The 25,073-nt window shown below is 47.3% G+C and overlaps 2 protein-coding genes across 3 annotated transcripts; one reads left to right on the forward strand and one right to left on the reverse strand.

The window, feature by feature from the left end:
- Positions 1-495: 495 nt before the first annotated feature.
- On the reverse strand, positions 496-14,855 carry LOC129846376 (solute carrier family 66 member 2-like). The gene is made up of 5 exons (XM_055914306.1): positions 14,503-14,855; positions 13,996-14,263; positions 13,634-13,767; positions 12,938-13,154; positions 496-3,477 (listed from the first exon to the last, which is right to left on the reverse strand). Exons 2-5 carry the CDS (start codon positions 14,211-14,213, stop codon positions 3,303-3,305), a joined length of 744 nt encoding a protein of 247 aa, XP_055770281.1. The 5' UTR covers positions 14,214-14,263; positions 14,503-14,855; the 3' UTR covers positions 496-3,302.
- A 390-nt stretch (positions 14,856-15,245) lies between these two features.
- Positions 15,246-19,936, forward strand: LOC129846375 (heat shock factor-binding protein 1-like). 2 transcript variants are annotated; one of them, XM_055914304.1, is made up of 4 exons: positions 15,246-15,432; positions 15,942-16,008; positions 16,486-16,610; positions 19,548-19,936. In XM_055914304.1, the coding sequence occupies exons 1-3, from the start codon at positions 15,361-15,363 to the stop codon at positions 16,605-16,607; spliced, it is 261 nt and encodes an 86-aa protein (XP_055770279.1). In that variant the 5' UTR covers positions 15,246-15,360; the 3' UTR covers positions 16,608-16,610; positions 19,548-19,936. The 2 variants fall into 2 exon arrangements, with proteins under 2 accessions (XP_055770279.1, XP_055770280.1); XM_055914305.1 differs by having other exon boundaries at positions 15,253-15,408.
- The last annotated feature ends 5,137 nt before the right edge of the window (positions 19,937-25,073 follow it).

A 25,073-nucleotide genomic window follows, 5' to 3' on the forward strand; every position in this document is an offset into this window, starting at 1 on the left:
GTATGTGACTCTCTCCGTGTGTGTATGTGACTCTCTCCGTGTGTGTGTGTGTATGTGACTCTCTCCGTGTGTGTATGTGACTCTCTCCGTGTGTATATGTGACTCTCTCCGTGTGTATATGTGACTCTCTCCGTGTGCGTGTGTATGTGACTCTCTCCGGGTGTGTATGTGACTCTCTCCGTGTGTGTGTGTGAATCTCTCCGTGTGTGTGTGTGAATCTCTCTCTGTGTGTGTGTGTGTGTGAGATTCTCCAGCAGCAGGCCAGCAGCAGGCCAGGACATTGAGGACGTCCCCCAGACAGGAACCTCCATATGTAGCATAGTGTATCAATACAACATCTAGATAGATGACCCCTAGAATGACCCCCAGACAGGAACCTCCATATGTAGCATAGTGTATCAATACAACATCTAGATAGATGACCCCCAGTGTCGGTATCACAACGGGATATTAATATCTGACACTGAGGCAGAGGACAATAATAAGGAAACAAGAAACAATTTAATGTCACATTTATTTTCATGAACAAACACTTTTAAAAACAGAAATTGTGTTCTTATCCTCGAAGTATACTTGAAGCAAGTAGTATGCATTACTGTGAAGACATGAAGCATTACAGAAGAGCGAGGCGAGGACTGGCCGTCCAAATAAATAACTGTATCAACATCAAACTAAAACTTTTTTTTAAAACAACAGATTCACAAAATATAAATATAACATTCAAGAGCAACATGGCAACTGAATAAATACTGAACACTTCTCATACAACTCAAGTCAAAATAGCTCGAATTAAAAAAGAAAAAACGGACCAAATAAATACATGAATACATTCATGAGAAACCTGGAAACTTCATAAATACTGGTCTTCTCATGAAGATCAATCAACATGAGCTTGAATAGAAATGGTGTTCACTCCTGGGAACTACACTGAGTGGACAAAATATTAGGAACACCTCCCTTTGGCCCTCAGAACAGCCTTCTTTGGGTCATGGATTCTACAAGGTGTTGAACGTGTTCCGTAGGGATGCTGACCCATGTTGACTCTAATGCTTCCCACAGTTGTGTCAAAGTTGGCTGGATGTCCTTTGGGTGGTGGACCAGTCTTGATACACACGGGGGACACTGTTGAGCGTGAAAAACCCAGCAGCGTTGCAGTTCTTGACATACCCCATTTAAAGGCACTGAAATATGTTGTCTTGCCCATTCACCCTCTGAATGGCACACGTACACAATCCATGTCTCAAGTCTTAAAAGTCCTTTAAACTGTCTCCTCCCTCTCGTCTACACTGATTGAAGTGGATTTAACAAGTGACATCAATAAGGGATCATAGCTTCCACCTGTATTCACCTGGTCAGTCTATGTCATGGAAAGAGCAGGTGTTCCTAATGCTTTGTCCACTCAGTATATCCGCGCTTTGTATTGTAGTATATGACTGTTATGTCTGACTCCTACTGGTGGCTCTTCCTGTGTTGACATGTGTTGTTGACCCTGTAGCTGTTGTCAGTAGACAGGAAATGCAACAAAACGCTCTCAAACTGACAGAAACAGGGAGGTACTATCTAAACTTGTTTCCAGTGTACCACAATAAACATGATGTAGATGTGGCCAGGTTGAACCTCATCTCACCTTAGTTGAGCACCTTCTACTCCTCTCCAAGCTAGGGTTAGTTAGGGCTAGAGTTAGCTAGGGCTAGATTTAGCTAGGGCTAGAGTTAGCTAGGGCTAGAGTTAGCTAGGATTAGAGTTAGCTAGGGTTAGAGTTAGCTAGGGTTAGTTAGTTAGTTAGGGCTAGAGTTAGCTAGGGCTAGAGTTAGCTAGGGCTAGAGTTAGCTAGGGTTAGAGTTAGCTAGGGTTAGAGTTAGCTAGGGTTAGTTAGTTAGTTAGGGCTAGAGTTAGCTAGGGCTAGAGTTAGTTAGGGTTAGAGTTAGTTAGGGTTAGAGTTAGCTAGGGCTAGAGTTAGCTAGGGTTAGAGTTAGCTAGGGTTAGAGTTAGCTAGGGTTAGTTAGTTAGTTAGGGCTAGAGTTAGTTAGGGCTAGAGTTAGTTAGGGCTAGAGTTAGTTAGGGCTAGAGTTAGTTAGGGCTAGAGTTAGTTAGGGCTAGAGTTAGAGTTAGTTAGGGCTAGAGTTAGAGTTAGTTAGGGTTAGAGTTAGTTAGGGTTAGTTAGTTAGTTAGGGTTAGTTAGTTAGTTAGTTAGTTAGTTAGTTAGTTAGTTAGGGTTAGAGTTAGCTAGGGTTAGAGTTAGCTAGGGTTAGAGTTAGCTAGGGTTAGTTAGTTAGTTAGGGTTAGTTAGTTAGTTAGGGCTAGAGTTAGTTAGGGCTAGAGTTAGCTAGGGCTAGAGTTAGTTAGGGCTAGAGTTAGTTAGGGCTAGAGTTAGTTAGGGCTAGAGTTAGTTAGGGCTAGAGTTAGAGTCAGTTAGGGTTAGAGTTAGTTAGGGTTAGTTAGTTAGTTAGTTAGTTAGGGTTAGGGTTAGCTAGGCTTAGAGTTAGCTAGGGTTAGAGTTAGCTAGGGTTAGAGTTAGCTAGGGTTAGAGTTAGCTAGGGTTAGAGTTAGCTAGGGTTAGAGTTAGTTAGGGCTAGAGTTAGTTAGTTAGGGCTAGAGTTAGTTAGGGCTAGAGTTAGTTAGGGCTAGAGTTAGTTAGGGCTAGAGTTAGTTAGAGTTAGTTAGGGTTAGAGTTAGTTAGGGTTAGTTAGTTGGTTAGTTAGTTAGTTAGTTAGTTAGTTAGGGCTAGAGTTAGAGTTAGCTAGGGCTAGAGTTAGCTAGGGTTAGAGTTAGCTAGGGTTAGAGTTAGTTAGGGTTAGCTAGGGTTAGTTAGGGCTAGAGTTAGTTAGGGCTAGAGTTAGTTAGGGCTAGAGTTAGTTAGGGTTAGTTAGGGTTAGAGTTAGTTATGGCTAGAGTTAGCTAGGGTTAGAGTTAGTTTAGGTTAGAGTTAGTTAGGGCTAGAGTTAGTTAGGGCTAGAGTTAGTTAGGGCTAGGGTTAGTTAGGGTTAGAGTTAGCTAGGGTAGGAGTTAGCTAGGGTAGGAGTTAGTTAGGGCTAGAGCTAGTTAGGGCTAGAGTTAGTTTGGGTTAGAGTTAATTAGGGTTTGAGTTAATTAGGGTTAGAGTTAGTTAGGGTTAGAGTTAGTTAGGGTAAGAGTTATCTGGGGTTAGAGTTTGTTAGGGTTAGTTATAGTTAGCTAGGGTTAGTTAGATGGGGTTAGAGTTTGTTAGGGTTGGGGTTAGTTAGGGTTAGTTATAGTTCGCTAGGGTTAGTTAGGGTTAGTTGGGGTTAGCTAGGGTTAGAGTTAGCTAGGGTTAGGGTTAGTTAAGCCAGTTTGTCCCAGGGGTCTTGGCTGTAGAGACACACTTGATAGAGGATAGCCAGATCCACCAGTACCTGAGTCAGCCCACACAACAGGAACTGGAGGGGGCTCTCCTTCAGGGCAAAGTAGGCCGACTTGAAGCTGTCCCCGGCCATCCACAGTAGGACCATGTTCACACTGAAGACAGAAAACATAAGAAACAGGACCATTGATCTTCACTTTGAACGATGTAGTCACTGAGAAGAGGAAACATGGCGCTGCACCTGTCTCCCTCCAGGTGGATCTTTGAATCGGTTTGAGCACCGTCATTTTACTGAAGAGGTAATTATTGATCATCAGTGTCAAATAGGTCTGACTAGTGTCTGAGGCACCCCAACATGGCCCTATGACACCCAGAAGGTCTGTAGGCCAGGCTGCCTGGTGTCTGAGGCACCCCAACATGGCCCTATAGCCCTATGACACCCAGAAGGTCTGTAGGCCAGGCTGACTGGTGTCTGAGGCACCCCAACATGGCCCTATAGCTCTATGACACCCAGAAGGTCTGTAGGCCAGGCTGACTGGTGTCTGAGGCACCCCAACATGGCCCTATAGCCCTATGACACCCAGAAGGTCTGTAGGCCAGGCTGGCCGGTGTCTGAGGCACCCCAACATGACCCTATAGCCCTATGACACCCAGAAGGTCTGTAGGCCAGGCTGGCTGGTGTATGAGGCACCCCAACATGGCCCTATAGCCCTATGACACCCAGAAGGTCTGTAGGCCAGGCTGACTGGTGTCTGAGGCACCCCAACATGGCCCTATAGCCCTATGACACCCAGAAGGTCTGTAGGCCAGGCTGGCTGGTGTATGAGGCACCCCAACATGGCCCTATAGCCCTATGACACCCAGAAGGTCTGTAGGCCAGGCTGGCTGGTGTCTGAGGCACCCCAACATGGCCCTATAGCTCTATGACACCCAGAAGGTCTGTAGGCAAGGCTGGCTGGTGTATGAGGCACCCCAACATGGCCCTAAAGCCCTATGACACCCAGAAGGTCTGTAGGCCAGGCTGGCTGGTGTCTGAGGCACCCCAACATGGCCCTATGACACCCAGAAGGTCTGTAGGCCAGGCTGCCTGGTGTCTGAGGCACCCCAACATGGCCCTATAGCCCTATGAAACCCAGAAGGTCTGTAGGCCAGGCTGGCTGGTGTCTGAGGCAGGCCAACATGGCCCTATAGCCCTATGACACCCAGAAGGTCTGTAGGCCAGGCTGGCTGGTGTATGAGGCACCCCAACATGGCCCTATAGCCCTATGACACCCAGAAGGTCTGTAGGCCAGGCTGGCTGGTGTCTGAGGCAGGCCAACATGGCCCTATAGCCCTATGACACCCAGAAGGTCTGTAGGCCAGGCTGGCTGGTGTCTGAGGCAGGCCAACATGGCCCTATAGCCCTATGACACCCAGAAGGTCTGTAGGCCAGGCTGACTGGTGTCTGAGGCACCCCAACATGGCCCTATAGCCCTATGACACCCAGAAGGTCTGTAGGCCAGGCTGACTGGTGTCTGAGGCACCCCAACATGGCCCTATAGCCCTATGACACCCAGAAGGTCTGTAGGCCAGGCTGGCTGGTGTATGAGGCACCCCAACATGGCCCTATAGCCCTATGACACCCAGAAGGTCTGTAGGCCAGGCTGGCTGGTGTCTGAGGCAGGCCAACATGGCCCTATAGCCCTATGACACCCAGAAGGTCTGTAGGCCAGGCTGGCTGGTGTCTGAGGCAGGCCAACATGGCCCTATAGCCCTATGACACCCAGAAGGTCTGTAGGCCAGGCTGGCTGGTGTATGAGGCACCCCAACATGGCCCTATAGCCCTATGACACCCAGACGGTCTGTAGGCCAGGCTGGCTGGTGTATGAGGCACCCCAACATGGCCCTATGACACCCAGAAGGTCTGTATGCCAGGCTGGCTGGTGTCTGAGGCACCCCAACATGGCCCTATAGCCCTATGAAACCCAGAAGGTCTGTAGGCCAGGCTGGCTGGTGTCTGAGGCAGGCCAACATGGCCCTATAGCCCTATGACACCCAGAAGGTCTGTAGGCCAGGCTGGCTGGTGTATGAGGCACCGCAACATGGCCCTATAGCCCTATGACACCCAGAAGGTCTGTAGGCCAGGCAGACTGGTGTCTGAGGCACCCCAACATGGCCCTATAGCCCTATGACACCCAGAAGGTCTGTAGGCCAGGCTGGCTGGTGTATGAGGCACCCCAACATGACCCTATAGCCCTATGACACCCAGAAGGTCTGTAGGCCAGGCTGGCTGGTGTATGAGGCACCCCAACATGGCCCTATAGCCCTATGACACCCAGAAGGTCTGTAGGCCAGGCTGGCTGGTGTCTGAGGCACCCCAACATGGCCCTATAGCCCTATGACACCCACAAGGTCTGTAGGCCAGGCTGGCTGGTGTCTGAGGCAGGCCAACATGGCCCTATAGCCCTATGACACCCAGAAGGTCTGTAGGCCAGGCTGGCTGGTGTATAAGGCACCCCAACATGGCCCTATAGCCCTATGACACCCAGAAGGTCTGTAGGCCAGGCTGGCTGGTGTATGAGGCACCCCAACATGGCCCTATAGCCCTATGACACCCAGAAGGTCAATAGGCCAGGCTGGCTGGTGTCTGAGGCACCCCAACATGGCCCTATAGCCCTATGACACCCAGAAGGTCTGTAGGCCAGGCTGGCTGGTGTATGAGGCACCCCAACATGGCCCTATAGCCCTATGACACCCAGAAGGTCTGTAGGCCAGGCTGGCTGGTGTCTGAGGCACCCCAACATGACCCTATAGCCCTATGACACCCAGAAGGTCTGTAGGCCAGGCTGGCTGGTGTCTGAGGCAGGCCAACATGGCCCTATAGCCCTATGACACCCAGAAGGTCTGTAGGCCAGGCTGACTGGTGTCTGAGGCACCCCAACATGGCCCTATAGTCCTATGACACCCAGAAGGTCTGTAGGCCAGGCTGGCTGGTGTATGAGGCACCCCAACATGGCCCTATGACACCCAGAAGGTCTGTAGGCCAGGCTGACTGGTGTCTGAGGCACCCCAACATGGCCCTATAGTCCTATGATGCCCAGAAGGTCTGTAGGCCAGGCTGACTGGTGTCTGAGGCACCCCAACATGGCCCTATAGTCCTATGACGCCCAGAAGGTCTGTAGGCCAGGCTGGCTGGTGTCTGAGGCACCCCAACATGGCCCTATAGCCCTATGACACCCAGAAGGTCTGTAGGCCAGGCTGGCTGGTGTATGAGGCACCCCAACATGGCCCTATAGCCCTATGACACCCAGAAGGTCTGTAGGCCAGGCTGACTGGTGTCTGAGGCACCCCAACATGCCCCTATAGCCCTATGACACCCAGAAGGTCTGTAGGCCAGGCTGGCTGGTGTATGAGGCACCCCAACATGGCCCTATAGCCCTATGACACCCAGAAGGTCTGTAGGCCAGGCTGGCTGGTGTCTGAGGCAGGCCAACATGGCCCTATAGCCCTATGACACCCAGAAGGTCTGTAGGCCAGGCTGGCTGGTGTCTGAGGCACCCCAACATGGCCCTATAGCCCTATGACACCCAGAAGGTCTGTAGGCCAGGCTGGCTGGTGTCTGAGGCAGGCCAACATGGCCCTATAGCCCTATGACACCCAGAAGGTCTGTAGGCCAGGCTGGCTGGTGTATGAGGCACCCCAACATGGCCCTATAGCCCTATGACACCCAGAAGGTCTGTAGGCCAGGCTGGCTGGTGTCTGAGGCAGGCCAACATGGCCCTATAGCCCTATGACACCCAGAAGGTCTGTAGGCCAGGCTGGCTGGTGTCTGAGGCACCCCAACATGGCCCTATAGCCCTATGACACCCAGAAGGTCTGTAGGCCAGGCTGGCTGGTGTCTGAGGCAGGCCAACATGGCCCTATAGCCCTATGACACCCAGAAGGTCTGTAGGCCAGGCTGGCTGGTGTATGAGGCACCCCAACATGACCCTATAGTCCTATGACGCCCAGAAGGTCTGTAGGCCAGGCTGGCTGGTGTCTGAGGCAGGCCAACATGGCCCTATAGCCCTATGACACCCAGAAGGTCTGTAGGCCAGGCTGGCTGGTGTCTGAGGCACCCCAACATGGCCCTAAAGCCCTATGACACCCAGAAGGTCTGTAGGCCAGGCTGGCTGGTGTATGAGGCACCCCAACATGGCCCTATAGCCCTATGACACCCAGAAGGTCTGTAGGCCAGGCTGCCTGGTGTCTGAGGCACCCCAACATGGCCCTATAGCCCTATGACACCCAGAAGGTCTGTAGGCCAGGCTGCCTGGTGTCTGAGGCACCCCAACATGGCCCTATAGCCCTATGACACCCAGAAGGTCTGTAGGCCAGGCTGGCTGGTGTCTGAGGCAGGCCAACATGGCCCTATAGCCCTATGACACCCAGAAGGTCTGTAGGCCAGGCTGGCTGGTGTATGAGGCACCCCAACATGACCCTATAGTCCTATGACGCCCAGAAGGTCTGTAGGCCAGGCTGGCTGGTGTCTGAGGCAGGCCAACATGGCCCTATAGCCCTATGACACCCAGAAGGTCTGTAGGCCAGGCTGGCTGGTGTCTGAGGCACCCCAACATGGCCCTAAAGCCCTATGACACCCAGAAGGTCTGTAGGCCAGGCTGGCTGGTGTATGAGGCACCCCAACATGGCCCTATAGCCCTATGACACCCAGAAGGTCTGTAGGCCAGGCTGCCTGGTGTCTGAGGCACCCCAACATGGCCCTATAGCCCTATGACACCCAGAAGGTCTGTAGGCCAGGCTGCCTGGTGTCTGAGGCACCCCAACATGGCCCTATAGCCCTATGACACCCAGAAGGTCTGTAGGCCAGGCTGGCTGGTGTCTGAGGCACCCCAACATGGCCCTATAGCCCTATGACACCCAGAAGGTCTGTAGGCCAGGCTGGCTGGTGTCTGAGGCAGGCCAACATGGCCCTATAGCCCTATGACACCCAGAAGGTCTGTAGGCCAGGCTGGCTGGTGTATGAGGCACCCCAACATGGCCCTATAGCCCTATGACACCCAGAAGGTCTGTAGGCCAGGCTGGCTGGTGTCTGAGGCAGGCCAACATGGCCCTATAGCCCTATGACACCCAGAAGGTCTGTAGGCCAGGCTGGCTGGTGTATGAGGCACCCCAACATGGCCCTATAGCCCTATGACACCCAGAAGGTGTAGCAGAGTCCCCTTTAGGTCTAGCTAGCACACGGTGCCGGCTCCCCCCTGATGTGTACCGGAATCTTCTTTAGGTCTAGCTAGCATACGGTTACCACCACCTAATGTACTGGAGTGCACCTGCCTCCCGGAGTCATAGCATAAACATTTACCAAACAAACTATAAAGAGGGATTCCTGCAGATGAATTGCGGGCTGCAGTAACAACTTTCTCCCTCTGTCAAACCACAAACTGGTATTAGCTTGGCATCTGTTCATGTAGTTTATTTGAAGGATTATTTATCTAATCCCATTTAAACAGAGAAGCATGGCATGGCTTCCTGTCTCATATCATCGTGACCTCAACTCTACAATGGCTGTTGAGTTAATGGTGCTTCTTCATGATCATAACCAACAGGTTTTGGCAGACAGCCAGGTGTCATCTGAGCATTATTAGGAAACATCCCAAATGACAACTTATTCCCCAGATAGTGCACTGTGTAGGTGCATTGCATTATAGGTAGGGAATACTGCTGTCTGACAAAACCTGTTGGTTATGATCATGAAGAAGCACCATTAAGTCAACATCCATTGTTCATCGACTACAGCTCAGCATTTAACACCATAGTACCCTCCAAACTCGTTGGGGTCTCGACCCCACCCTGTGCAACTGGGTCCTGGACTTCCTGACTGGGTCCTGGACTCCTCCAACTCAATCATCAAGTTTGCAGACGACACTACAGTGATACGCTTGATTACCAACAACGACGAGACGGCCTACAGGGAGGAGGTGAGGGCCCTCGGAGTGTGGTGTCAGGAAAATAACCTCACACTCAATGTCAACAAAACAAAGGAGATGATCGTGGACTTCAGGAAACAGCAGAGGGAGCACCCCCCTATCCACATCGACGGGACAGTTATGGAGAAGGTGGAAAGTTTTAAGTTCCTCGGCGTACACGTCACGGACTAACTGAAATGGTCTACCCTAACAGACAGCGTGGTGAAAGCGCAGCAGCGCTAGGCCTATATGAATCCTATATAGTTTAGTCTCCCATTAGGCCTATATGAATGCTATATAGTTTAGTCTCCCATTAGGCCTATATGAATGCTATATAGTTCAGTCTCCCATTAGGCCTATATGAATCCTATATAGTTCAGTCTCCCATTAGGCCTATATGAATCCTATATAGTTTAGTCTCCCATTAGGCCTATATGAATCCTATATAGTTTAGTCTCCCATTAGGCCTATATGAATCCTATATAGTTTAGTCTCCCATTAGGCCAATATGAATCCTATATAGTTTAGTCTCCCATTAGGCCTATATGAATCCTATATAGTTTAGTCTCCCATTAGGCCTATATGAATCCTATATAGTTTAGTCTCCCATTAGGCCTATATGAATCCTATATAGTTTAGTCTCCCATTAGGCCTATATGAATCCTACCATTGAATCACATCTCATGAGTAGCAGACCCTTGTCCAATCTTCCTGGACCAATCAGATGTGCCTAAACCTAGTGTGAAGTTACCAGGTTGTTAGCTAGCTAGGTAACATGACTGAACATGACTTGGTACGTTATCAAACCAATAATTAGCGACCCGGGATTAGTTTAAAAACCGCCCACGACGTGGTTTTGTGAAATTATATCAAATGCGCACAAAATCGTGCAGAAAAAAGTGGCTCTGGTAAAATGTTTCATGTTTTTTGAGACAAGGCGTTATCTTTGCTGTAACGCTGGAGGCTGTCGCGCTGCTGTGCTCCATTTTTCCTCTGGCACGCAAGAGACTGTGTGACAGGCTAGCGAACTTGCAATTGCAAAGCCTACTCAGACCGGCCCGTGCTCTTGGTTATACCAGGCAATTAAATGATACAATGTATCAACTTGGCTCGCTCTGCACGCTGCTCCAATGTATAACATGTTCAAATGTAACAACAAAACACTCATCAGGGTCTGCATCCCTGTTCGCCATCACGGCTAAATTATATTATAAAACCGAGGGAGGAATAGATCGATATGAAGAGCGGACGGAGAGAAGCAGGTGAGTGAGGGCTGGTCGGGGATGCTGAGAGAAGCAGGTGAGTGAGGGCTGGTAGGGGATGTTGAGAGAAACAGGTGAGTGAGGGCTGGTAGGGGATGCTGAGAGAAGCAGGTGAGTGAGGGCTGGTAGGGGATGTTGAGAGAAACAGGTGAGTGAGGGCTCGTAGGGGATGCTGAGAGAAGCAGGTGAGTGAGGGCTGGTAGGGGATGCTGAGAGAAGCAGGTGAGTGAGGGCTGGTAGGGGATGTTGAGAGAAACAGGTGAGTGAGGGCTGGTAGGGGAGGCTGAGAGAAGCAGGTGAGTGATGGCTGGTAGGGGATGCTGAGAGAAGCAGGTGAGTGAGGGCTGGTAGGGGATGCAGAAAGACGCAGGTGAGTGAGTGCTGGTAGGGGATGCTGAGAGAAGCAGGTGAGTGATGGCTGGTAGGGGATGCTGAGAGAAGTAGGTGAGTGAGGGCTGGTAGGGGAAGCTGAGAGAAGCAGGTGAGTGAGGGCTGGTAGGGGATGCTGAGAGAAGCAGGTGAGTGAGGGCTGGTAGGGGATGCAGAAAGACGCAGGTGAGTGAGGGCTGGTAGGGGATGCTGAGAGAAGCAGGTGAGTGATGGCTGGTAGGGGATGCTGAGAGAAGCAGGTGAGTGAGGGCTGGTAGGGGATGCTGAGAGAAACAGGTGAGTGAGGGCTGGTAGGGGATGCTGAGAGAAGCAGGTGAGTGATGGCTGGTAGGGGATGCTGAGAGAAGCAGGTGAGTGAGGGCTGGTAGGGGATGCTGAGAGAAGCAGGTGAGTGAGGGCTGGTAGGGGATGCTGAGAGAAGCAGGTAAGTGATGGCTGGTAGGGGATGCTGAGAGAAGTAGGTGAGTGAGGGCTGGTAGGGGATGCTGAGAGAAGCAGGTGAGTGATGGCTGGTAGGGGATGCTGAGAGAAGCAGGTGAGTGAGGGCTGGTAGGGGATGCTGAGAGAAACAGGTGAGTGAGGGCTGGTAGGGGATGCTGAGAGAAGCAGGTGAGTGATGGCTGGTAGGGGATGCTGAGAGAAGCAGGTGAGTGAGGGCTGGTAGGGGATGCTGAGAGAAGCAGGTGAGTGAGGGCTGGTAGGGGATGTTGAGAGAAACAGGTGAGTGAGGGCTGGTAGGGGATGCTGAGAGAAGCAGGTGAGTGATGGCTGGTAGGGGATGCTGAGAGAAGCAGGTGAGTGAGGGCTGGTAGGGGATGCAGAAAGACGCAGGTGAGTGAGTGCTGGTAGGGGATGCTGAGAGAAGCAGGTGAGTGATGGCTGGTAGGGGATGCTGAGAGAAGTAGGTGAGTGAGGGCTGGTAGGGGAAGCTGAGAGAAGCAGGTGAGTGAGGGCTGGTAGGGGATGCTGAGAGAAGCAAGTGAGTGAGGGCTGGTAGGGGATGCAGAAAGACGCAGGTGAGTGAGGGCTGGTAGGGGATGCTGAGAGAAGCAGGTGAGTGATGGCTGGTAGGGGATGCTGAGAGAAGCAGGTGAGTGAGGGCTGGTAGGGGATGCTGAGAGAAACAGGTGAGTGAGGGCTGGTAGGGGATGCTGAGAGAAGCAAGTGAGTGATGGCTGGTAGGGGATGCTGAGAGAAGCAGGTGAGTGAGGGCTGGTAGGGGATGCTGAGAGAAGCAGGTGAGTGAGGGCTGGTAGGGGATGCTGAGAGAAGTAGGTAAGTGATGGCTGGTAGGGGATGCTGAGAGAAGTACGTGAGTGAGGGCTGGTAGGGGATGCTGAGAGAAGCAGGTGAGTGATGGCTGGTAGGGGATGCTGAGAGAAGCAGGTGAGTGAGGGCTGGTAGGGGATGCTGAGAGAAACAGGTGAGTGAGGGCTGGTAGGGGATGCTGAGAGAAGCAGGTGAGTGATGGCTGGTAGGGGATGCTGAGAGAAGCAGGTGAGTGAGGGCTGGTAGGGGATGCTGAGAGAAGCAGGTGAGTGAGGGCTGGTAGGGGATGCTGAGAGAAGCAGGTAAGTGATGGCTGGTAGGGGATGCTGAGAGAAGTAGGTGAGTGAGGGCTGGTAGGGGATGCTGAGAGAAGTAGGTGAGTGAGGGCTGGTAGGGGATGCTGAGAGAAGCAGGTGAGTGAGGGCTGGTAGGGGATGCTGAGAGAAGCAGGTGAGTGATGGCTGGTAGGGGATGCTGAGAGAAGCAGGTGAGTGAGGGCTGGTAGGGGATGCTGAGAGAAGCAGGTGAGTGACGGCTGGTAGGGGATGCTGAGAGAAGCAGGTGAGTGAGGGCTGGTAGGGGATGCTGAGAGAAGCAGGTGAGTGAGGGCTGGTAGGGGATGCAGAGAGAAGCAGGTGAGTGAGGGATGGCAGGGGATGCAGAGAGAAGCAGGTGAGTGAGGGCTGGTAACCTTTATCCGAGTAGAGCGGGTCATTTTCCTGAAGAAAATGTGTTTGCTTCCTCAGCCTCACCTCATGCCGGTGGTGGAGTGGTTGCGTTGGTTCTGGAGCAGCTGTGGGAGCCCCAGCATGGCCTCCGTCAGCACGGCCAGGAAGCCCAGGGACTCCACAAACAGAGAGGAGTCCAGGAGGATAAGGGTGGTGAAGGCACAGGGCAGCGTGAAGGCCAACATGAAGATGAGGTAGTCCTCAAAGCCATCCCAGTTCCAAAAGAACCGGGGGTCCAGATCTGATAGAGAGAGAGATGGGGTGGATGGAGAGAGAGAGCGAGACAGAGACACAGAGAAACACAGACAGAGACACAGACAGACAGAGACACAGACAGACACACAGACAGACAAAGACACAGACAGACAGAGACACAGACAGACAGAGACACAGACAGACAGAGACACAGACAGAGACACACAGACAGAGAGACACACAGACAGAGAGACACACAGACACAGACAGAAGGTAAATAATGGAAGGTTATCGTTTCCTCTTTCCTCCCCAATATCTCCCTCCAGTGGTAAAACAATAGAACAGCTGCAGAGGTGGCTGGATGGTTATTAAATGGTGGATAGATGGGTGATAGATGGCTGTCTTATGGTTTTTAAATGGTTGTTGTTAGCCTTTGCCACAAGCTTTCAACGTAACCAAAGCCTGGAGCCGAAGTCAGATGGCTGTTAGATAGTTATTCTATGGGTGCTATAGGTTTGCTGTTACCTGTGATGTGGTGCTGTTTGGTGCTGATACGGTTGGTGTTCTGTACAGAGCAGCAGAGGTTGAGCATCACCAGCATGGTGAGAATCATCACCACACTCTGCAGGAGCAGAGTCACCTCAAACTGCTTCCCAAACCTGCAGGTGTGAAAACACACACACACACACACACACACACACACACACACACAAACAAACAAACAGGCAGACGCACACACATACACACACTCACACACACACACAAACAAACAGGCAGACGCGCACACACACACACACACACACACACACACACTAGCAGAAAACCTGACACTGCATTACCTCCAGGTAAACCTTACCCCCCCACCCCCAACACCCAAACCCACTCGCCAGAAGAGAATGCGGAGGATGTTAGCGACCAGCAGAACCAGACAGACGCGTGTAGAGAAGCCGTCTGTGTTCTTGGTCCGAAGGATCTGCTGGTACTGTGAGGCGTAGGGCAGAGCCCCTCCAACCACCATCACACAGGACGTCAGCCAGTCCAAAGAGCACCACAGGGTCCCCACATCTCTCTCCTCCTCATCACCCAGACCCAGTCTGTTGTCCATGTCTCTCACAACTCATTGGACACCACAGCACAGCTTTTCTCCAGTAGATTCTGATCCAATGAACATAATGTCAGACTTTAGTTCCGTTAGTTCAATTGTGCATATAGGTAGGCCCTAAACAGAATGTGTAAGATTGTTGTAGTTTTGTTTATTTATTTTGTAACTGCAAATCAGTCAGAGAGTAAACTGTAACCTATTTCAAAGTTGAAACTTCTGCTGAGCTCTTATTCTGGCATGAATTACAAATCAACACGAGGTGAGAAATAACAACGGACTGTAGCCAACCTACCTATTTGATAGGGAGGCTTTTGTTAATCAAAGCCAGGATAAGAAAAAGTGAAGAGTTGAGTGAATTCGACCGGCAGAAAATAAATGGCGCTTTTCATCAACAAAATCGAGGAGGATGCAATTTCCTTTCAAATATATATTTCCTACTAAATGCTTGTTCGCCATGCATCGTGTTCCAGGTTCCAAATACTCACTAATGTTGTTGCATTATTTTATTAGCGCTTCTAATCCAATTCCGTTTGATCGTTTCCCGTTTTGGTAAACTCGCGAGATTTAGCATGCGCATGCTTCACTGTTTACTCGTTGGGGCGTCAGTAGCTCGTCAGTGAGGGATTCGATTAGTCTCACTCTGGCCCCCGTGTTTTGCACCGGCTCATAGTTGATTGCATTTGGAACCAGGCTGCCTCACGGGCATGAGCCAGGTGCCATGCTCTGACCGTCAGACGGCGAAGTTGGCTCAAAACAAAAGTTTGGTAATCAAGCATGTGTAGTAATTGGTTAGAGTATTTATTTTTCCATGTGATTGCTTTTGATAAAAAACGCTTTATCTGCCATCCCAATTAAAACTAGTTCGAAAATGTATTTGAAAATATATGCTGTATGTTTCTGGACGATGCACCATGCTGCCTTGTTGACAACATGACCAAGCGGTGCACATTACTGTTTCATTTGAATATGTCGCTCCTCCCTCTCCGTTTTTGCCCGATGAGGTAAACGGCCATTACCCGGTTCAACCCAGGCCAGTGTAAAATAATTCCCTCAGTCATTCACGGTTGTTTCGCTTCGTCTGCAGAGAAGGAAGAAGACGTCTCGGACAAACCAGTGGTTTATCGTAGAGCAGCGCCACGAATTTAGTGCAATGTCAGAGATCCAGGATCCGAAATCTGTACAGGACCTGACTGGGGTGGTGAGTCGTATTACCGAGCTAACGGTCCCAAATCCTTGCCATATCCTATCCCATTTGAAAACCTGAGAACTAGCTCGCGTTAGCTAGCAGGCTGGCTAACTGGCTAAAGTTCTGCTATAACTGTTTTTTCCCCCAATCGTTTTTGTAGCAACATTAACTTTTTTTCAATGAAATAGTTGCAGCCAAATTCTGTTTAGCTACATTACCTTTGTTTTTGTCCTGTTTAGCTAGCTAGCTACAGCTATTATTATTGAAATGTAACTGATATATGGGTGATAGATGGCTAAATGTAATTGTGTTCCGGCTTGTAAAGCTTGACTTTTGTTTTTTGACGACAAACGGCAAATCCTTATGGTTTCCATGGTATCAGCGGTGGAGGCAACACCCTGTTGTGTAGGCATCAGAGGCACCTTAACGCCCACAAAGTTCAATAGTATGCATGCATGCACTACGATTCTGCTATGCTACAGGATATAAACGTGTCCACCCACACATTACAGCATGTTCTGTCCTCCTCTCCTCATTTTCCTCAGGTCCAGACATTGCTGCAGCAGATGCAGGATAAATTCCAGACCATGTCAGACCAGATCATTGGAAGAAATATCCTGCCTTTACAATTTCAATGCTATTTTTCACAATTTCAATGCTATCAAAGACAGACTTTCAGAATGACACAGTGTTATGTTACAATTTAATTGGATTGCTCAAAGCGTAGTCTCATGATATCAATGACTGCATGGTTTGATCATTCAGATACATGTAATGCACTCAATCCTGGCGGTTTTGTCAGCCGGTTTGAAGAAATTGTGTAAATCAATCAATCAATCACACTTGTATTTGTCACAAGCTTCGTAAACAACAGTTGTAGACTAACAGTGAAATGTACAACTTTTGCTAACATTTCAAATGACAGAACATTAATATCGTCTTTGTATTACTGATGGACCGCTGTAACAAGCAGACAGATTGGGTCAAAGGGATTGGTACTACTACATAGTTCTATGGATAGGAGTTTGGGATATTTTGTATAGTAGGCATGGTACCTGAATGTTGTTCCCACTTCCTTGACAAGAGTACTCGATGAGATGAGTGGCCGCATCGATGACCTGGAAAAGAACATTGGTGACCTGATGACCCAGGCTGGGGTGGAGGAGATGGAGGCGGAGAACAAGGTCAAGGAGGAACAGGGCTCTGCTTAAAAGGTAATCAACATGGAGTCCACTGAGCGTTCTGCTTGTTTTTGTCATCTCCTATAGATCTGTGTGTGTGTGTTCAATAGGTTTTTCCCAATTAAACGGTCCAATATTTGTCAACAACACTGCGTATGTTTTCAGATTGTAACTACTAGAACCCGATCCGTATGTTTTTTTTGGGGGTCCGATTTATGATTTTTGGGGTGTCAAAACTTACCGATGCCGATAAACTGTTTTTAGAGTGGGAAATGAAAAAGGTGTCATCTTTCTACTCTGAATTCTCGTACATTTCCATCCAAAAGAGCGATTGTCCAATAACTACGCTTCAAATGTTAATTTCACACTTTGTGACAATAATAATGCCATGAAAATGCCTGCAGGTGTTCAGATCTGCATGAGATTCCCTTGTTTCATTCTATTTATTCAATATCGGTTATCAGTGAATATCGGCCCATAGCGGTTAAAAAGGACAATATCGGTTATAGTACTGATACCCCTTGACTTATTACACATTTTGTGTTCCAGCCTCAATTTAAAATGGATGTAATGTATTTTTCTCCTAATCCATCTATCTACACACAATACCCTATAATAACAAAGTGAAAACATGTTTTTTTTTTTTTTTAAATGTTGCAAATATATTGAAAAATGAAATACAGAAATATCTCATTTACATAAGTAAACACACCTCTTTGCTATGACATTCCAAACTGCATCCAATTTCCTTTGATCATCCTTGGGATGTCACTACAGCTTGATTTGAAGTCTACATGTGGCCATGGACATGATTGAGAAAGAAACACATCTCTGTATGTGTAAATAAAGCCTCACAGTTGACAGTGCATGTCAGAAACTATACCATGAAGTCCAAGGAACTGTCCGTAGAGCTCTGAGATATACTGTATGCTTAATCACAATTCTGTCTGGGGGAAGGGTATAAAACATGTTTAGAGTGTTGAAAAGGTTTCCAAAAACCCAGTGACCACTCTGACAGATCTACAGAGTTTCTTGGCTGAGATGGGAGAACCTGTCAGAAGGACAACATTCTCTACAGCACTTCACCAATCTGGGCTTTATGGGAGAGTGGCCAGACGGAAGCCACTCTTGAGAAAAAGGCACATGAAGGCACACCTGGAGTTTGCAAAAAGGCCTGTAAAAGACTGAGAGCATAAAGGCAAAAGATCCTGTGGTCTGATGAGACAAAATATATAACTTTTTGGCCTGAATGTAAATCAGTGTCTGGAATAAAACAGGCCCAGATCATCACCTGTCTAACACATTCCCTACTGTAAAGCATGGTGGTGGCAGTGTCATGCTATGGGGGATGCTTTTCAGCAGCAGGGACTGGGAGACTGGTAACGATAGAGGGAACAATGAATGGAGCCAAATACAGGACAATCTGTGATGAGAACCTGCTTCAGAGTGCAAACAACCTTAGACTGGGGTGAAGATTTACGTTCCAACAGGACAATGACCCCAAGCATACAGCCAAAGCAATGCTGGAATGGCTTCAGAACAAGAATGTGAAAGTCCTTGAGTGACCCAGCCAAAGCCCAGACTTGATTCCCATTTAAAATCTGTGGAAAAACTTGGAAGATTGCTGTTCACCGCCACTCCCCATCTAACTTAACAGAGCTTGAGAAAATCTGCAAGGAAAAATTGGAGAAAATCTCCAAATCCAGATGTGCAAAGCTGATACAGACATACCCAAGACGACTCAAAGCTGATACAGACATACCCAAGACGATTCAAAGCCGATACAGACATACCCAAGATGACTCAAAGCTGATACAGACATACCCAAGACGACTCAAAGCCGATACAGACATACCCAAGACGACTCAAAGCCGATACAGACATACCCAAGATGACTCAAAGTTGATACAGACATACCCAAGACGACTCAAAGCCGATACAGACATACCCAAGACGACTCAAAGCCGATACAGACATACCCAAGATGACTCAAAGTTGATACAGACATACCCAAGACGACTCAAAGCCGATACAGACATACCCAAGACGACTCAAAGCTGATACAGACATACCCATGACGACTCAAAGCCGATACAGACATACCCATGACGACTCAAAGCTGATACAGACATACCCAAGATGACTCAAAGCTGATACAGACATACCCAAGATGACTCAAAGCTGATACAGACATACCCAAGACGACTCAAAGCTGATCCAGACATCCCCAAGACGATTCAAAGCTGATACAGACATAACTAAGACGACTCAAAGCTGATACAGACATACCCAAGACGACTCAAAGCCGATACAGACATACCCATGACGACTCAAAGCCGATACAGACATACCCATGACGACTCAAAGCTGATACAGACATACCCAAGATGACTCAAAGTTGATACAGACATACCCAAGATGACTCAAAGCCGATACAGACATACCCATGACGACTCAAAGCTGATACAGACATACCCAAGACGACTCAAAGCTGATACAGACATACCCAAGACGATTCAAAGCTGATACAGACATACCCATGACGACTCAAAGCTGATACAGACATACCCAAGATGACTCAAAGCTGATACAGACATACCCAAGACGACTCAAAGCTGATACAGACATACCCAAGACGACTGTATTTGCCTCCAAACGTGCTTCCACAAAGTATTGACTCAGATGTTAATACATATGTAAATTAGATTTCTGTATTTCATGTTAAATAAATGAGCAAAAACTTCTAAACATGTTTTCACTTTGTCACTATGGGGTATTGTGTGTCGATGGGTGAGGGGGGGGGGGGGGGGGGGGGGTAAATGTAATTCATTTTGAATTCAGGCTGTAACACAACCAAATGTTGAATATTTTCTGATGGCACTGTATCGGTCAGGCTCTAGTAACTACTTTTTTTGTGATTTGAAAGATCTTTGGTTTATTTAACATGTCCTCTTTTCTTTCCACCCTCAGGTATCCAAGTAACAGGATGGTGGAGACTAAATGGGAAACAGACAGTTTTTTCAGGAGTATTGTATATTTAATTGTTTTATTTGATTTGCTGTGTATGTAACATGTTTTATATTTACATATTAACTCTTGTAATAATGTTCACTCTTGACATTTGTTTTGTTTTTGAATTGATGTTTTACTTAACTTGAGACACTATCCTGAATAATGGCTCACTCAGGTGACTCACTGGGCCAGTAACTGATTATGTCAACTAGCCAATTTAACATTTTAACAATATTTCAACACAAAACATTAACTGCTATTCAAATGTTCTACAATGTTGTGTGTGTGTGTGTGTTAAGATTTCTTTACTTTCAGTCTTTTTCACAATAAACCAGGGCTTGCATCCACTTTGGTCCTCTTCTCTCATATACAGGTTGAAAACGGCAGTGCGTCGAGCACATGAGTTGTGCACAACATGTGAATATTTTGTTTTGCAAGGCACTGTATATTTTCCTATTTTCAAAGAAGCTGTCAATATCTCTGAATAAATGCCCCCTCAAGAAGGATATAATGCCCAGTTAAAAAGCAGTGAACACCCACATCCACCATACTCAAGGAGTATGGTTTTAAAAATGTAACAGAGCGAAGCGTGAAATGAAAATGCACAACGTGTATGCTACTGCAATTTATTTAAATATGTTCAATTGGAAAGTCAGTGTATGACACATTGCAAACTGGTATATGTTACAAATGTGTCATTACACTAACTACCATGGAATTACATAGGTTTGGGTACTGATCTACACTGTCAAATAAGAAAGAACATCAACCCTGAAATATCTTGCTTTGTTTGGAAACTTGGTGCAGAATGTCTTGCAAGTTCATCTGGATAGGGCCATTCACCCATTCGTAGCCAAATCGGCCCAGGTGTGTGTGTGTGTGTGTTGTGTGTGTGTGTGTGTGAGAGAGAGAAAGTCTTTCAGCCGGTAGTGTTTGCTTCTTTATTTTTTGTATGATTAAAAATGTTATGCTTTGAACATGACATCAGCAGAGGTGTCTTTACAGCTGAGATTAGACAAATAATGTCGTTTATATTGCAGATTTCTGTATTACTCCTCTGTGGCCAGATTTCTAGATATATCGTTTGCTAGCGTGTATGGATTTAACTACAAGTACCTTAGAAATATAGCTACCGCACATCAACTTGTGCCATAGGTAAACCGGTCTCTGAACAACTGTTCAAATTGTACTTGGGAAAAAAAGAGAAGTGTGAGAGTCAATGTAGTATTGCCGTATAGATTAGTCCTTTGTGCTCACATGCCATCTTTATGCAGATAGACTTATAGCACGATATTTGCTGCTCTTCACTTGCGTTCTATCCGAGTGTGACTGCAGAAGAGCGTAGATCCTATCAACTGTCGTTGAATTCTTAGGAAGCGCTTTAGAGGTTTGTTTATGCAGCACTACTTTTGTGTACATCCGATAATTTTTTACAAAGTAAGGAATTAATGGTGTTTTATTTCTCGAAATCATCAGTTAACTTAATTTCATTGTCAAAACGACTTAATATCTGTTTAATCCTAAACTATTGGACATGATTGATGCCGAATGTCGAGAATGGCTGGAGTATTCCTTGGGTCTATTTCTTCTGGATGGCAGTGCTACGCCTTTCTCCTCGCTCCTGTGCTAGCCGCCATCTTGAATTTTAATGTTAATTTCTGAAATGTTTTGTTTCCGACGATATTTTCGATTACAGTGTCGTGCCAATTCTGGATTTTTTTGAAGGATTATCTAATGTTCCTGCTCATCCTGGAATAAATATTTAGTGAGTATTTACGTTATTTGTTCAGTCGTGATGGTCGTTGCAAGACGTCCTGCCACTTTTCTATAGGTGAAAAATGTTTTGAGAACGCAAGTTACCTAGCTAACAACTGTGCAGTTTTGTAGCCAGTTAGTTACTGTAACGTTTGCCAGATAATGTAGCTAGCTAGCGCGCTATTAAACATGCGTACTCAGCCATGATAGTAAGTTACCTAGTAATAAAGAAAACAATGAGATATGGACAACGTAGTCAGTTTGCCTGAACTAGCGTTAGCGATACTAGCGAACCTCGATTGCTGGGCCTGGGCGAGTGTTTGTCTATATTGCTTTTCAAAACAGCTAGCTAACGTTAGCTACGTGTTTATCGTACATTGTTTGTATATTGAAGGTGTATTTACGCTCGACTTTATGTTGAAAATCACTAGCTAGATTGTGTCGGTACCTATCTAACTGGTAGATAATTAGCTAACTATAAAGATGATTTGCTCTAGCTAGTTAACATGGGTTCTTTACTTACTGTTATTGATTAATGTTAGCTAACTAACATCACTAAACCCTGTTAACACCAATGCATTGAAACGAATATGATCAGTGCCGGTGAGTGAGATGTGTCAACTTTCTGTAAATGGTCAGTCGCTTTCAAGTTTTCAAGCCATCCATAATTTGTTAAGCTAATGCCGGGCCACCTACATAGCTATGTAACATCGCTAACGTTAGCTAAATATTGTGTAATGTACACCCTCTGACAGGCAAATAGGCTAGATTAACGGCGAGTTGGCTATCATCGGGCCCCTGTTTGAAATGGAAAGTTGGCAAACATGTATCAGTGGTGTCCTTCCGGGTTCCTCGTTGAACGCTTTTCTCAAAACAGTCAACTAGCTAGCTAACGTTAACTCGCACATGATGTGGTAACGTTTCTGACATTGATGTACCAAATGCAGCGTACCCTCAGAATGAGGTGTTGCAATACTTTGCCGGCTGGTTTTTGACAAGGCCCTATCAGTACAACCTCTTGTGTTGTTGTTAGCTTGTACTGACGTAGCTAGTTAGCTAGCAACACTAACGTTACGCCGGGGCGTATTTCAGTTGCTAGTGTTCAAGGGTGTAGCTAGCTAAAGAAGTGTTACCAATCCATTGTTCCATAAAATAAATGCATGGCTTCTATTGCCCCTTAGTTTAACTTCCGATAAATATTTAATTGTAATGTGTTATCTGGCTGCCAAATAGGACATCATCACGCACGTCTCATACAAACGTACCAAATTTGAGTCAGCCAAAGCGGCTACCCTCAGTCGACCACTAAGTGGCGCTGCAGATATAATCTAAATCTGAAGAGTCTACACCATTTATATTTTATATAGATTTTTTTGTGGGAACTCAGTCAATATCTCAATTTCCTGTTGAGAGTTAGAATAATAGATAATCAATCACTTTTTATTTGTCACATGCTTTGTAAACAACAGATGTAGACTAATAGTGACATGCTTACTTATGGCCATTCCCAGCAATGCAGAGAGAAAAATATAGAAAGATATCAAGGCTTAACTTTTTTAGCAAGTAGGAAATATTATGATTATTTGTTTTTTACTTGTCCGAAAGCTCAAGACACCCCCCCCCCCTAGCACACAAATAACATGTATTACTATCTTTCTTCCCATAGAGCATCAGACAATGTAGGCCTGTCTCAAAATACAACACCGCCCCTTTAAGAATTGCCTGGAGGTTGGTGCGCCACCCTTGGTAGCCTATGAAATATTGCAACATTACAATTACACCCAAATATACTTTTGGTCTTTTTCTAAAATAATACCCTCCAGGGCTTGACATTGAGGGTGTCTTGTCTTCCCTGGGAGGGTAAGATATACAGTACCAGTCAAACGTTTGGACACACTCATCCAAGGTTTTGTTTTTAGTTTTTTTTTTACTGTTTTCTAGATTGTAGAATAATAGTGAAGACATCAACTATGAAATAACAAATGGAATAATGTAGTAACCAAAAAAGTGTTAAATGAAAATATATTTTAGATTCTTCAAAGTAGCCACCCTTTGCCTTGATGACAACTTTGCACGTTCTTGGAATTGTGCCAACCAGCTTATCCTGGAATGCTTTTCCAACAGTCTTGAAGGAGTTCCCACATATACTGAGCACTTGTTGGCTGCTTTTCCTTCACTCTGTGGTCCAACTCATCCCAAACCATCTCAATTGGGTTGAGGTCGGGTGATTGTGGAGGCCAGGTCATCTGATTTAGCACACCATCACTCTCTTTGGTAAAATAGCCCTTACACAGCCTTGAGGTGTGTTGAATCGTTGTCCTGTTGAAAAACAGATGATAGTCCCACTAAGCGCAAACCAGATGGGGTGGCATGTTTCTTCAGAATGCTGTGATAGCCATGCTGGTGAAGTGTACCTTGAATTCTAAATAAATCACGGATAGTGTCACAGCAATGCACCCCCATCCATCACACCACCACCTCCATGCTTCATGGTGGGAACCACACATGCAGAGATCATCCATTCACCTACTCTGCGTCTCACAAGTACATGGCGGTTGGAACCAAACATCTCATTTGGAATCATCAGACCGAAGGACAGATTTCTACCAGTCTAATGTCCATTGCTCGGGCAGGTAGCCTAGTGGTTAGAGCGTTGGACTAGTAACCGAAAGGTTGCAAGATCGAATCCCCAAGCTGACAAGGTAAAAAATATGTTGTTCTGCCCCTGAACAAGGCAGTTAACCCATGGTTCCTAGGCCGTCATTGAAAATAAGAATTTGTCTTAATTATCTGACTTGCCTAGATAAATAAAGGTAAAATAAAAATGAGATCTTTAGGAGTCTTATAGCTTGGGGGTAGAAGCTGTGTAGAAGCCTCTTGGACCTAGACTTCACGCTCCTGTACCGCTTGCCGTGCGGTAGCAGAGAGAACAGTCTATGACTAGGGTGGCTGGAGTCTTTGACCATTTTTAGGGCCTTCCTCTGACACCGCCTGGTATAGAGGTCCTGGATGGCAGGAAGCTTGGCCCCAGTGATGTACTGTGCCTTGCGGTCGGAGGACGAACAGTTGCCATACCAGGCAGTGATGCAACCAGGCAGGATGCTCTCAATGGTGCAGCTGTAGAACCTTTTGAGGATCTGAGGAACCATGCCAAATCTTTTCAGTCTCCTGAGGGCCCTCTTGTGTGCCCTCTTCACGACTGTCTTGGCGTGCTTGGACCATGTTAGCTTGTTGATGTGGACACCAAGGAACTTGAAGCTCTCAACCTGCTCCACTACAGCACCGTCGATGAGAATAGGGGCGTGCTCCACCCTCTTTTTCCTGTAGTACGCAATCATCTCCTTTGTCTTGATCACGTTGAGGGAGAGGTTGTTGTCCTGGCACCACACGGTCAGGTCTCTGACCTCCTCCCTATAGGCTGTCTCGTCGTTGTCGGTGATCAGGCCTACTACTGTTGTGTCATCGGCAAACGTAATGAAGGTCTTGGAGTCGTGCTTGGCCGTGCAATCATGACTGAACAAGGAGTACAGGAGGGGACTGAGCATGCACCCCTGAGGGGCCCCCGTGTTGAGGATCAGCATGGCGGATGTGTTGTTACCTACCCTTACCACCTGGGGGCGGCCCATCAGGAAATCCAGGATCCAGTTGCAGAGGGAGGTGTTTAGTCCCAGGGTCCTTAGCTTATTGATGAGCATTGAGGGCACTATAGTGTTGAACACTGAGCTGTAG

Source organism: Salvelinus fontinalis, unplaced genomic scaffold (assembly GCF_029448725.1).
Source record: "Salvelinus fontinalis isolate EN_2023a unplaced genomic scaffold, ASM2944872v1 scaffold_0511, whole genome shotgun sequence".
Taxonomy (NCBI): domain Eukaryota; kingdom Metazoa; phylum Chordata; class Actinopteri; order Salmoniformes; family Salmonidae; genus Salvelinus; species Salvelinus fontinalis.

Bases quoted from the DNA above. Each gene is read 5' to 3' on its own strand.
- LOC129846375 (XM_055914304.1), top strand. From the start codon at position 15,361: ATGTCAGAGATCCAGGATCCGAAATCTGTACAGGACCTGACTGGGGTG. The intron at 15,433-15,941 runs GTCCCAAATCCT...CATTTTCCTCAG, and splicing joins GTCGTATTACCGAGCTAACG to GTCCAGACATTGCTGCAGCA. The intron at 16,009-16,485 runs ATATCCTGCCTT...TGACAAGAGTAC, and splicing joins AGACCAGATCATTGGAAGAA to TCGATGAGATGAGTGGCCGC.
- LOC129846376 (XM_055914306.1), bottom strand. From the start codon at position 14,213: ATGGACAACAGACTGGGTCTGGGTGATGAGGAGGAGAGAGATGTGGGG. The intron at 13,155-13,633 runs GTAACAGCAAAC...TCTCTCTATCAG, and splicing joins CAAACAGCACCACATCACAG to ATCTGGACCCCCGGTTCTTT. The intron at 3,478-12,937 runs GTGAGGCTGAGG...TTCTGTCTTCAG, and splicing joins CACTCCACCACCGGCATGAG to TGTGAACATGGTCCTACTGT.